General features: G+C 35.6%; 1 protein-coding gene across 1 annotated transcript in view; it reads right to left on the reverse strand.

The window, feature by feature from the left end:
- Window positions 1-206: 206 nt before the first annotated feature.
- Window positions 207-15,338, reverse strand: part of LOC127448598 (NALCN channel auxiliary factor 1) — a 196,738-nt gene continuing 181,606 nt past the window's right edge. Inside the window, exons 2-3 of the mRNA XM_051711264.1 lie at window positions 2,830-3,001; window positions 207-1,060 (exon numbers count right to left, since the gene is read on the reverse strand). Of these exons, the coding sequence (XP_051567224.1) occupies window positions 783-1,060; window positions 2,830-3,001 (450 nt within the window). The 3' untranslated portion in view covers window positions 207-782. The remainder of the gene's footprint in view (window positions 1,061-2,829; window positions 3,002-15,338) is intronic.

The following is a 15,338-nucleotide window of genomic DNA, read 5'->3' on the forward strand; positions in this document are numbered from 1 at the left end:
CGTTGATCTGTAATAGTGAGTGTACACTGACTAGTTGACTATGTTTCTGAATGATTATCGACCTGTATAAATGAGTAGTCGTGCAAGCCCTTCTAAAAACACCTAGACCCCCAAAGATACTGACCTAGCCTAACAGGAAATGACATCACATCAGCAACAAAAATGTCAAGCTACCTTGATAAGGTTACAGGATCTTAATGGGAGAATCTGCATTTTGAACCTGGACTTGATTTGGGTATCTTGTTATTGGTCTAGGCAGATTTGTAATTTCAAACATGTATATAAACTGCAATAGAAACCTTCATAATGAATAGAGCAGCATCCAGAGAGTTTATGATTACAAATAGAAACAAGAACATCTAAGTGGACACACATATGCAGGCACACATGCACACACACTTTGATACTGTACATCTCATCCCAATCCTTCCTGCACAAAGACCCAAATGAAAGGAAAGGAAACATGAATTAGATCCTGTAGTCATCTAGTGCAACAGAAATCCAAACCATAGACACAGTGTAAAAAAAACATGGTGCGAGAGAACTCCGCCCAAGAAGCCTCTTTCAACAAAGGCTACGGTGTTGTCCCTTGTTCTTGTTGCTTGATTAAATTTGTCCAGTGTTCATTAAGCTTTTTCAGTTCATTTTGTATGCTTGGTTGATTGCATGTCCACAGTCTCCACCTGAACTTTACTAGGGGTCCTAGAAAGCATTACAGCTGCCCACGGTCCATCGTGTCATTGGGCATGGAACTGCAACCGCTTTGCTGAGTGGCTATTCCATTATTCCTCGTTAGAGGAGCTGGAGGTGAGGTTGAATCCAGTAGCATTGTGGGATGCTGTGAGTGTGGCAACAGTATGCAGGAGGACGAGGACCAGCAGGCAGAGTTTGAGTCTACTGTTGCACAGTCTAGAGGCTGCTGCCGAGGTCAGCGATGTCCCGTGCTGACACGACGGGTGAGTTCTTTTGAGAGTTCCTTTGGAGCTGTTGTCCGCCCGGCTGTCCCATCGAACGTCACAGCACTCTGTCTCTGCCTCTGAGGGGTTGTCCTCCTGGAGCCCTGGGACAGCAAAAGACACATGTTATAACCATCACAGAAGACGTCACAGGAACTGGTAAATGATCTTTTTGCTAAACGAATGAATTCACCCAAAAATGAACATTCTGTCATTAATTATTCCGTAACACTTTACAAAAAGGTTTAATTTGTTACATTAGTTAACATGAACTAATAATGAACAATACTTTTACAGCATTTATTTATTAATTTTGATTTTTGTTTCCAGCAGAAAAAAAAAAAAAAGGACAGTAAATAAATTAATTAATTAATTAATGTTTTTCGTGTTTTACAGGAATTTCATTTTTGGGCTAACTATTTCTTTAATACATTATCCACTTTTCCACTTGACCTTGCCACACATAAATCCATGACAGTTGTTTAAGGTCATGTTGTGATGATGAGGGAGGGGTATGTGGATGAGTGGTGCAAAGTTTGGCACTGTGAGACGAGTCTGTGTTAAGTGGGGATACTTAAAGCGATTAAAGGGCATGTAATTACAGTCTGACCACTCAGTCGGTCCATGTGCTTCTGCTCTCAATTCCCCATTTATCATCAGTCTGTCTCATTATAGCTCAAGCCTGCAGGCCACAGGGAGGCCAGAGCACTCATTCATATGCACCACTCAACACACATCCGCTGGGATTAGGAGAAGAGCATATCCTGAGAAACAGCATTCAGTGCATCAGAGTATAGCAGCCCTATAGTCTCAACATGCAGAAGAGTAAAAGCCTATTTCATGCCCTCTGGATTCAAACCCATGATCGGCATAATTATTCAAATCAAATGGGGGATAATTTAAAGATAAATTGTTTGTTAATCTGCTGAGTCAACTCAAATATCGTGCAAATAGGTTATGATCATGCTTATTTATCCAATAAAGTGTAAAGCAGGAAAGAGGAAGGAAGGATTGTACTTACTATTTCAGCCACATGGTGGCAACAGAGACAAAGTATTTGACAAAATCTGCAGCGCCAATGGCTGTTAAAATCTGAAAAGTGATATCTTAGCAGGCAGTCTACGTGGGTGGGAAGACAAGTCTGAATCCAATGGAAACATAACATCTCGTCTAATAAGTCTTCATGCCTTCATTTGGCTATTTTAATATATATTTAATAAACAATAATATTTAGTAAATTATATTATTAACATGTAATAACATTGTTGTTATTATTATTATTATTATTATTATTATTATTATTATGTATCCTTCACTGCCTATTAAATCCAACAATCCTGTTCGTTCAGTTTGGAGGTTAGTGGACAGAATAAAAATGGTGTCACTCAAAATAAATGAATTAATCCGAATTAGTTTTAGATCACTAGAAATGATGTTACTGTGCCATGAAAGGTGGTCTGAAACCAGTTTCCTTAATTCACTAGTTCACTAATCTACTAGGACAGTCCACATTCATAAACATTTCTGTAAATGTGCCAAATAAGCTATTATGGCTCATTTTCAACTGAGCAGGTATTACAAAAAGATACATAAGAGAGAGAGAGAGAGAGAGAGAGAGAGAGAGAGAGAGAGAGAGAGAGAGAGAGAGAGAGAGAGAGAGAGAAAAGGATAGAGAATGCTTAAATCGAGAGAAAATACAGATATGAACATTGAAATGGCAATACATGAAGCATGTTCATTCAAGACTATTATCTAGACTAAAATTATTGTTTTTTTTTTTCAGCCTTTTTTTCCATACACAATCAATCATTAATTCACAGCAGAAGAAGAAACAGGCAATGTATTTTTTATAAGAAAAGGTTTAAGTGCCCACCTGTGCATATAAAACTGGGGCTTCCTCCGTAGATGAGCTCATCATTGTCAGGCAATATGAAGGGGCACCTCTGCTGGACTTCCAGGCAGTACTTCCTGCAGGGGATCCTGTTGCTGCAGTGCATCTGTGTGGTGTGGAAGAACTGGGCACAGAGCCAGTGTTTGTAGACAGTCTGCACACAGAAATGAGGGAGAGTTGTTAGTACTTGAGAGTCTGGGTGTCCGTTGCAAATGATTACATCATTGGCACCTTGGTAACAGTCGTCATCTAATCCCTCCCACCTATGAATTATGGCAGTCCTGCAGCCTCCTCCTGGTAGCCCCTCATCACTTTATCGGTGTCCCTTCACAAAGTCAAAAATCTTTCTCCATAGTATCATTTTGCATTTTGGTAAATTGAGTGTGCATCAGATTCAATGTTTCTGTTCAACAAATTTTCCATACACAAACCTATCCATTATTTATAAAAACAAGTCTGCAACTATTACGACCAGTGTTGGGTAATGTTATTTTTAAAAGTAACTCGTTAGACTATTGTGTTACTCCTTAAAAAAGTAACTTAATTAATTTAAAAGTTCATTTTTATGGAAAGTAAAGCATTACGTTAATTTTGCATTATCTTTGCATTACTTTTTTCTTACAGCCACTTTCTCTCCTGCTATGCTATGCATTCCATACAAATAAGCCATGCATTGCATATAAGAGACATTACAGGTCATGCTAGCTACTGTACAACACTCATGTCAAAACAACATAGTAAACAAACAGATATTTAGAAAGTAGGTCTACACGTCATATTTATAATAAAGAATCAATAACATGAATATGCATGATTTGTTTTTCCATCAACATGGCAGCCAATATGAATAATGAAGAATAACCACTTCTTCCCTAAAGCAGCAAAGTCCAACACTTGAACCTGCATCATATATTTCATCATGTGCTGTGCCCATCCACAATGTCACAGTCAACTTAAGATGTTTTTCAAAAGTCAGGATCAAATTCAGTAGGGTATGCCAGCCTAACATGTTCAAGGAATGTGTCTGATAATAAAATAATATTTTTCAATTAAGTCATCTCAGTGCAAGCTTGTTTTGATTTAATCCACGGTGCATACAGATGCCACTGGTTGATCGCATACAACTGAACTACTACTTGTATATTATAAAACAAAAATGTAGAATATTTTTAGAAACTATGACATTTTCTCTGCATATACAATCAATGTAGAACATTGCTTGGAGCCACTGATCCAGAGTCAGCTTTTCTCATCCCATTCTCCCAGTTACGGGGAGCTGTAACACGGAGCAGTTCGGCTGCATATGTCAGTGAATTGAACGAGTATTTCACCCTGTATCATGTTGTGGCCAGTGGAAGACTAGTTTTATAATCCCTCTGCCTAAACGCGTTTACAGATTTTTTTTAATACAGCATGTAACACATGAATCAATCGGGTTATGATAAATAGGTTATGATCACGCTTATTTATCCAATAAAGTGTAAAGCAGGAAAGAGGAGGGAAGGATTGTACTTACTATTTCAGCCACATGGTGGCAACAGAGACAAAGTATTTGACAAAATCTGCAACGCCAATGGCTGTTAAAATCTGAAAAGTGATATCTTAGCAGGCAGTCTATGTGAGTGGGAAGACAAGTCTGAATCCAATGGAAACATAACATCTCATCTAATAAGTCTTCATGCCTTCATTTGGTTAGTTTAAATATATATTTAATAAACAATAATATTTTGTAAATAATATTATTAACGTGTAATAACATTGTTGTTGTTGTTATTATTATTATTATTATTATTATTATTATTATGTATCCTTCACTGCCTATGAAATCCAACAATCCTGTTCATTCAGTTTGGAGGTTAGTGGACAGAATAGAAATGGTGTCACTCAAAATAAATTAGTTCTAGATCACTAGAAATGATGTTACTGTGCCATTAAAGCTGGTCTGAAACCAGTTTCCTTAATTCACTAGTTCACTAATCTACTGGGACAGTCCACATTCATAAACATTTTTGTAAATGTGCCAAATAAGCTATTATGGCTCATTTTCAACTGAGCAGGTATTACAAAAAGATACATGAGAGAGAGAGAGAGAGAGAGAGAGAGAGAGAGAGAGAGAGAGAGAGAGAGAGAGAGAGAGAGAGAGAATTAAACTACTTGTTTATTATAAAACAAAAATGTAGAATCTTTTTAGAAACATTTTATATACATCTTAGATGACATTTTCTCTGCATACACAATCGAGTAAAGGTGTAGAAAAGCAGCGCGTTACTTTATTTAAAAAGTAACTCCGATATTATGGTCTAAAATAAAAATAAAAAAATATTGTGTTACTTTACTCGTTACTCGAAAAAAAAAAACATTTGATTACATAACACATGTTACTTGTAACGCGTTATCCCCAACACTGATTACGACTCTGTCAAGATGCTATAGATATCTATAGCCTATCTATCAATGTGAATGATGTTATTTCAGCTTGCTAGAATCAAGATTCAAATGGTAACACCTTAGAGTAAGGTTCCATTCATTAACATTTGTTAATGCATTAGGTAATATGAACTAACAATTTACAATGCATTTGTTACACAATTTTTGATAACACTTTATAATAATGTTCCGTCATTAATAGGTAACTATGCAGGAATTAATGCAGGACAAATGAGTAGTACTACATTAAAACTTTAGTTACTACTATTAACTAATATGGAAACATGATTAACTAATCAGTAAATAATAGTGAACTGATGACTGAGGTAGTTCACTGTTAGGTAATCAATAATTACTGAATTTGATTTGCCTCATTGAGAACTATTAACTAACTATGGTTAATTAAAAATAACTACTAATTAATTACTAATTAAAACATTAACATATGTCTAAAATGTGAATGATTATGTTTTTATTGTGAACTAGATCATGAATGGGTTCTTTGTAGGAATTACTTTATGAATGTAACAGGACGATAAATCAGGCTACAGTGTCTGGTAGAGTATCATAGTCAAGGATGTAACTACATATTCAGGACTGATGGGGACCAAATTTAATAATGTAATAATTAACCATGGGAAAACCCATATCAGTAGACCAATATTATGAATATCTTCTGTTCATTAAAAAATTATTAACTTCTGCATGTTTGATATTGCTGAAGGTCTTTTTTAAATAATTCTAGTAACCCATAAGTAATGAGTCAAGTGTTACCACATAAGTATGAAGGAATTACTAATGAACTGGTCCATTATTTTAAAGTGAAGGTCATGGTAACGCATTATGAATGAATGAGATCTTACTGTTTCCTTCCTTGGTAGTTAAAGGTTATCTGGACCATTATTCTAAAGTGAAAACACAATATAAACCATTAATATTAACTGAGGTGTTACTTGTCAGTTAGTAATGAATACTCAAGTGTTTGTTTCTACATTTTATTCATTTAATTAAACAGATATTTAACAAACATTCACAGACATTAAAAAAAAAAAAATGCCATTGAATTATGCATAATTGAAATAATTGAACATAATTGCATAGGCTACAAACCTTTAGCAGGATAATGCTTTTAATTGCTGGTGCTCACGGTTACTACATGTTTTAAAAGTCTTATCTCTAAACATAAAGTAAAAAATAAAATTATGTGTCTAAAGGACAAGTGTGTTGATCTCCACAAGACTTCAACAGAAAACCGGTGAGCAGCATGAGGCCGATTCCACATGTGTACTTCTGCTCAAGACAGCCCACTCTGTAAATACAGTACAGTACAGTACAATTTTTATCAAATTAATTTGACATGTTTCCTCCTTTGCCAATGTTTGGTATGAACAGAACAGAATGTATGTTGAAGTTTACCGCATGCAGGCGGATCAACGGGAGGGCAGAGCAAAATCGTACTCGCTCTTCTTTCAGTTTCAGCTTGAGCATTGAATATGGCGAACCCTGATTGGATTAGAAGTTTGATGGACCAGACACTCATTCTTTTTTTTTTTCCATTGGATCCATTTAGTTACACAGAAAAAAAAAAAAGAAAATGCACTTCACATAAAATTAAACACTTGTAAGATTAACCTACAGTATCTATGAATAACAAATTATTTAAAAAAAAATGTTTTGTAAAATAAAAGCTGTGTATATTCAAGTGTGTATTCATTAATTTATAATGCATTACCATGACCCTCACTTTAAAATAATTAGTAATTCCTTCATTTTATGTGGTAACATTACTTATGGGTTACCAAAATTATTTTAAAAAGACCTCCAGCAATATCAAACCTGCCAAATTTAATAATTTGTAATGAACAGAAGAGATATCCCGAGGAATACACATGTTGGGCACATACATCTGTAAGCTGACTATGATACTCTAGCAGACACTGTAGCCATGATTTAGAGAGCTGTTTTGTTCATAAATTAATTCCAGCAAAGAACACATGTGAGGCGCATGTTTCTCTGAAGGAGCATTTCATAATCATGTTCAGAATAAAAACATAATCATTCACATTTTAGACACGTTAATGTTTTGATTAGTAATTAATTAGTAGTTATTTTAAATTAGCCATAGTTAGTTGATAGTTCTCAATGAGGAAAATTAAATTCAGTAATTATTGATTACCTAACAGTGAACTACCTTAATAGTAGTAACTAAAGTGTTAATGTAGTACTACTCATTAATACTGCATTAATTCCTGCAGTTACCCATTATTATTTTAATCTTTATTAATATTAGTTAATAAAATACAACTGTTTATTGTTAGTTCATGTTAGTTCATGGTGCATTATCTAATGATAACAAGTACAAATTTAGATTAAAAAAAATTATAAATATATGTTGAAATTAACATTAAGATTAATAAATGCTTAATAAGTGTTGTTCATTGTTAGTTAATGTTAACTAATGTTGTTAACTAATGTTAACAAATGCAATCTTATAGTAAAGTGTTACCATTCAAATTTTAAATAATTTAATGGTAGGATGGAGAGTGACGTTACTAAAGGATGGGATTAGAGTCACGATGCTCTGGGTTATGATGATTACAATGCTGATAATATCCCATAAGAAGGAAAAAAATGAAAATGAGATCTCTTAAATATCTCATAGTACAATTGTGTATATACAGTATAATATAAAAGTTGCTCTTTTGTACAGTAAAGAGATTAAATGGAGAGCAAATGGAGAGAAAGACTAATTTCACAATTGTCTTCCCAAGAGTCTCTCAAACTGTGCTCAGACTTGCCAAGATACTTATGTCTGCAATCAAAAGGCAGGGATTACAATATGAACTCAAACATTTCTCATCAAAATCATCCAGGACCAAATTATTCGAGCTATGCAATCTACATAAATTTTAGCTCCAACTACCTACTGTACATAAACAATTGTTTAATTTGTTTCCATTTCTTGAGCTATAAAGGAACAATAATATGAGCAATAATGGGATGATGCAAAGGTAGTATTGGTACAGTACAATGCTTCGTTTGTGGGCCATCATACATTTGTAATGCCAAAAACAGGCATTAAATTGAATAATTAACCATGTAAACAAGCAGAATTCCATTTAACACTGAAACTAAACCCCCAAGATTTTAGCTATCCTCACTAATAAAAATAAATGTGCCCAATCAAACAAAAGTACGAGAGATCTTGCACCAAAACCATTTGCTTTGACAGTTTCCTTTGTGAACAACATAATATTCTACCCAGTGTTAAAAGGCTCAATGAATCGACCTTAATGCATTAATGGTACTTGTACCAAAGACAGAGAATCTTTATAAGGTTTTCCAGCAGCCATTACATTCGGCAGACCCGGCTCATGACATCATTTCCTCACGTGCACCACAGGCCTAATGGGACTGATTTATTTCTCCTGCACTCATCTCATTTTGATTTAGAGAGAGAAATCCAAACAAACGTAAACATCTTTTGCACTGGATGATATCAGGGCTCTTCTGGGATCAAACAAGTCTTGTTACAATGACGGATACGTTCCCACATTCAGTGTTTAGGACTAGAATTGTCCTGCTCATACAAAAGTTTACAGTAGCGTCTCAAATACTGTCTTTATGAACTAATAACTGAAGTCAAGCCTTTTTTTCTATTCTTGTGAATAATGCTTGAAACCAAAGTGAGAGTGACTAAAGTAAATATCAAAGATGGTGACTTCCATAACGCCAGAAAGTCTTGGCACAATTGACAATTGTTATTTAATAAACAAGATAAATTTGAAATTCATCCATGAAATCTTAAAGTAATAGTTCACCTAAAAATGATAATTCTCTTAACATTTACTCACCTTCATGTTGTATCAAATACTTTCTTGTGACTTTCTTCTGTGGAACACAAATTAAGATATTTTGATGGAGATTATGTATTTTGTCCATACAATGTAGATCAAAGGGGTTCAACATTCCCAAGCTCCCATAAGGACATAAAGGCTGCTTAAAGGTAATCCATAAGACTCCAATGGTTTAATCCATGTCTTCTGAAGTGATACGATAGCATATCGCTATGTCCATGCATCAAGCACGAAGGAATGCTGCATTTATGCTCTGTTTTGGAGTGTGGAATTTTTGGGCCCCATTGACTTGCATAGCATAAACACATAATGGGTCTGTTCCAAGACCTAGTGAGCGTCCTCCAGAGGCAGCATTTTAAGACATCATAGGCGTGCTCCCAACGCGAAGACTGTTCCAAAAGGTAGGTATATTAATAAAATTAATTATGCTGCCTCTTAAGATATCTTGTTTAGGCTAAATTTTAAGGTAGCATCGTATGTATCGTATGCATTGTATGTATACTAGGCGATTCCAGAATGCACCATGATGAGCTCTATATAAATAAATCCAAGATGGCGGACGAAGGGAGATACATTTTTAGGGATGCACCTATATCGAATTTCTGGGCCGATACCAATAACCGATAACTCGCAGCTCATTGTGGCCAATACCGATACCCGATATAAAAATAAAATTAAAAAAAAGGTTTTCATTTTTCATCCTTCAACCTGAAACTGCTTGATAATTCATTAAAAGCTTCTCATTTTAAAATAGGTGTCATTTAAAAGCTTGGAATTTGGACTGCTATTTAAGGTTTGACGGATGTAACATGAACAATAAATGTGCCTATATTACAGATGTATGCTGATTTAAATGAGAAATAAATAATAATAAACTTGCATAAATTATGGTGCCCATTTATAAAGGTGTTTATGGTAATTCTGGTGACTTGCTCACAGAGAGAGAATAATGAACTTCTACCAGCTGTAATAATGCATTGATTAAACCAAAATGAGGCGATAAACTGCATGTAACAATTATTAAACAACAAAACATACAAAACAAATTCTAATCTCTGTATACATGGTGTATTGTTAGTGCCGGTGTTATGGATCAACTGGGGATCATGTTAACTGGGGATGTGTGCGTGCATGTGAATAATTTCACTTGCCTTTTCAGCAGATTCGTTCAATGTGAATTGTCAAGGAGTAAAGAAAAGATGTTTTGCACATTATAAAAAAATGCTGGTATCATTATTAAACCGAATTGTTTCACTGATGTCTGTTCTAATGAATTTGACAAAGTTTAAGAGCAATTTTAATTCAAACAGGATGCATTTGTAGCTTTGCAGCAGATTTTTATGTATTTCTAACAGATATAATGAAAACAATTTGGTAAAACACAGACACACAATTTATTAAATTCTTTTAAATAAATAAATCAAAATTGTAACTGAATTAACTGAATAATTACAGTATAATCTATTGAATTTTATGAGAATGCTTGAATTTCTGAGAAATATATATATATATATATGAACTACGTTTTCCATACATAGTTAAGAGGCTTTTTAATATTGGCAAACCAATTTAAGATTGAAAATCAAACAAACAAAATCATTAAGTTTCTGAAGAACTTTCTCATGCTTTCTCAGAGTTTATTCTCATTTATTCTCACCAATTGGTAAATTTGGCCTTTGTACTTGCTCTCCACAAAATAAAAAAATGTACTGTTCTGAAATATCATCTTTTGACAGTGTCATGGGTAGTCCTAAACATACGGCATTGTCATACACATAACCTTAAAGTAAAGTAAAGGATGCTGTTATAACAAATTAGATGAGGTGGCAAATGGTCACAGGTGATTTGAACCCTGTTCAATATGCATGGTTAGCAGACACGCTACCACTAGACCAACAAGCCTATTAAATAAAAAAGAACAATCATTTTATCAAGGTATTATTTTTCATGAATAAATAAAAGTAATTTATGTGTATAGGCCAATTATTGACACATTTCAGCCTATGATGCTTTAATTTTAAAAGTGTAATCACCAGTTCCCATTCAAACCAATGTCCCACGTTAACATAGGCAACCATGTTACCATGTGAAGCCGTTAAAATCACTCTTAAACTGTGTCAAATTCATTAGAACAGACATCAACGAAACAATGCGGTTTAATAATGATACTAGCATTTTTTATAATGTGCAAAACATATTTTCTTTGCTCCTTGGCAATTCACATTGAACGAATCTGCTGAAAAGGCAAGTGAAATTATTCACATGCACGCACACATCCCCAGTTAACACAATCCCCAGTTGATCCATAACACCGGCAGCTGGACTGCGAGTGTAGCTGTGGTTTGTGTGTGTTATGAATGTGCGTGCTTGTGCTTATGCGTGTCTCATTCACAGACACTTATTATTACAGTGCTCATCTGTGACAGTTCCACTGTGTAACTTATTAAATGTGCCGTTTTAGGTTGTGCTTGGACTTGTTTTAATCACAAAGCTGCGATGTAAGTAACGATGTGCTATTTCCCACATTCTGTTTATGTTTCATGGAGTAATAAGCGAAAGCAACAGCCCCCATGTAACATACATACATGTTTTTGTCATGTTTTGTTTGTTGCCTAAACAGAATATGGGAAATTCCATCGTTACTTACAGCAGATGACTAAAACCAGCCCCAAAACATTGTAACAAGGTGCAGTGATGTTGAAATAATCCTCACAGAGCAACATAAGCTTGGCTATTACTCAAACAGACACGCTGTGTATGCGCACGTGCACTGTCGCTTGAGACTGCCCGAGTCTCTGCCTGAAGGAAAGATGCTGCAGGCAGTCAGAGAATTTCAGCTGCAAGTAAATAAACCGTAACAAATTTTCTGTGAAAATATCGGCAGAAATTCCATTATTGGTGTGATAATAATATTTAGATTTTCCCGGTTATCGGCCAATAATATATTGGCCGCCAATATATCGTACATCCCTAGATATTTTGACTATAAATATACTTACAATCAATTCAATACTGAAAAGTATCGATAAATAAAAGTTTAATATGATACAAAACCAGCTATTTTACCCCTAAATGTGTCTGCTATATATATATATATTATATATATATATATATATATATATATATATATATATATATATATATATATATATATATATATATATGCTCATTAGAGGATTGCTTTGTTTCTCTGATGTCACCTGTATTGAAATCAGTTGCGAGTCTCGTGCGCTATGCGTAAGGAGCGCTATTTGAATGATGGGCGGAGCTGCCACCTATGTAGAGCGTTCCAAATTGCTCTCTTATGAGGCATCATTTCAGCAAGGATGCTGCCATAGAAGCCACAGCTGCCTATGTAGGCAGGAGACAGCAAGGCAGCTCACTAAGTTTTGGAACAGACCCCATGTCTCCATCTAAAAATCTTTGTTTGTGATTCGCAGTTGAAAGAAAGTAATACGAGTTTGAGATGGCATAATGCTTATTAAACGATAAGAGGATTATCATTTACTATCATTAACATCATTAACTATTCTTTTAATTAACCAACATCAGTTTTGATTGCTTTGAATCCACACTCAAATTTTGTTGTGAATCCTGAGAAGTTAAGAGAGTTGGTTTGGTTATAGAAAGCAGTTGTCAATCTTGTTCTTAACCGAACTCTGCATGAACAGAACTGTATTCAGTACTTAAAACAGTGCTGGCTATTGTATACTCCTGCTGAGTGAACATAGCCAGTGTTTGTCTCAAAGGCTGAGAAACACAGGCAGGTCCTCAACTCTGTCTAAAACAACAGCTCCGGCAATTACGAGTGCAATGAATCACTGTCTTTGCCTTAAGCACAGCGTCTTGCCTGACTGCGCCGCACACAGCTGTACAACATGCCACGTTGCCACGCGAGATGAAATATTTATGTGGCGTCACTTGTATAAACTCTTTAAAAAGCACAATTGCTTCCCCAGCCTTGATCCTCCATCACTTTGGTTTGCCTGTAAGCACTTATTAGATTTGCAAAGAGCAAACTGCTCAGCGGGCGTTTGCTAATGCCTGTTCATATAATTAATCCCTCCTGAGACAGAGGTAAAGCAGACATTTGTAGAGGGTGACAGATCACAGAGAGGGGTACAGATGCAGCCTCATGTCTCCTCTCCAAGCCATTTAAGGCAGATGACTGACATTCATAAGATTTTTCAGGAGTTATCTGAGGGCATCATGATGCACTTGATTCAAAAATATTTCTGACCGTAACAGAAGTGAAACAAAATACTGGACTACAGTAATACACATCACAGTGTATCACATATTTGTCTAACAGCCTAAAGTCTGGTCTACTGTACATATAAGCTTAATCTGGCAAAGACTGAAATGTAAAATGTCCAACCACAGTTTGTTTATGATTATAAGAGTATTGTGTTGTTAGCTTAGCAACATGCTAACAACAAACCCCATTGAATTTCTTCCACATCATTCTATTATTCTGGTAGAGAATAGTTTCAAATTTCCCTTCTCCTGAAACCATTTAGGAGAAGGGAAATTTGAAACTAATCTCTACCAGAATAACAGAATGATGTGGAAGAAATTCAATGGGGTTTGTTGTTAGCATGTTGCTAAGCTAACAACACAATACTCTGATAATCATAAACATACATGGGATACACAAATATTGGGTTGAAAAGTCATTTTTTAAAATAAAAATTAACAACTTTCTACTACGATCTAACTATCAATACTTTTTTAGTATTTAATTAATTATAAGCATACCCTTGTAAAAAAAAATGCTGCAAACTTGCCACAAATTTGTCACTGCACACATTGCATGTGAAAATAATGAGTGGTGAATTTGAGGCCAGTTTGCAGCAAGTTTGTCAGAACTCTAGATTTTTGGTAAGGGTATTTATAAACAACATTTCTTTTTCTTTGTCCACCATCTTGCATGGATTTTTTCATCTGAGCTCGTCCAACATAGTCTCATGACAACTCAAAAGTTACGACTTTTATAACATCCAACCAACCAACAAATAGAATTTCAAATTCGAAACAATACATACATCAAATTTTAGCTAGCCTGCTATCTGTCACATTTAAATGTGTTTTTGTTCATGTTTTGTGTTCATGTCTTTTATTTTTTAGTTTAGTTCCTGTTTTATAGTCATGTGTTCATGTGATCTTGTTATGTGTTTCCCCTGTTCATGTGTCTTGTTTTCATTGGTTCATTGTTTGAGTATCTTGTTATTAGTTTAGTCTTGTTATTGGTTGTCATTGTCATGTGTTTGCCCATGTCTATGTATGTAAGCCTTCATGTTTGCCATTGTCTTTTGTCAAGTATTGTTGGTGTAACGTCGTGTCATTTTTCTGTCAAGTCAAGTCGTTTATGTCTGTTTTGTTTTCACTTTGGATTTACGGTTTTGGATTTCACGTTGTAAATAAACTGCACTTGGGTTTTCTCACATCATCATCCTCTTCATCTGCCTGTCATTGCAAGCATCGTTACACTATCCATGACTCTGAACAAATTTGGTAACTCATTCTATATTTATTTATGTAATACAAGTGACTGATGTCACTAACTTCGAATACGCTTCCCTCATCTCATTTTTAACACCAATTTTTCTATTTATAAAATATGCATTCCTCTTCACTTTCCAATTTGTTTCAAAACCTGCTTTTGTCACCCCTCCATGGAGATTACACCCAAAAAATGGAGCTCATACATTCCAAAGTCTTTCTAGCAAGACAGTCCACTGGTGGCAATCTTTGGAATGCTCTCGGAAAGCTATTTCCAGTCTGTAACAAGGTTAAAAATGGGCAAGGAGGAGGTGGGAACTGGCTACACAAATAAACACAAACACAAATGCACACGGCAGCTGCGTGTGGCTCTCACTCTCCCGAACTGCCGCATCCGGCTGCATTTATCCCTCTCTTCAGCTGATTAGCCTGATTGGGGGCTGGGCGTGCGTAGTCACGGCCCGGCCCCGCCCTCCTCCTCGTCACACTCCTCCCTCCTTTGCCTACACATACCCCTCCCCCCCCCCCCTTCTGGCTGCATCTGCCAGCAGGCTATTCCCCGCCTCCCTTGAGCTCGGGAGGGGAAAAAAAAGAGGAGAGGGAAAGGGCGAGGCGGAGCGACAGTGAGAGAGAGAGAGGAAAGAGAGAAAAAAATTGCTCGCCGGTTCCCAGAAACGCTGTCGCCTGGTCCTCGACCACTCCTCC

Source organism: Myxocyprinus asiaticus, chromosome 11 (genome assembly GCF_019703515.2).
Source record: "Myxocyprinus asiaticus isolate MX2 ecotype Aquarium Trade chromosome 11, UBuf_Myxa_2, whole genome shotgun sequence".
NCBI classification, from domain to species: Eukaryota; Metazoa; Chordata; class Actinopteri; order Cypriniformes; family Catostomidae; genus Myxocyprinus; species Myxocyprinus asiaticus.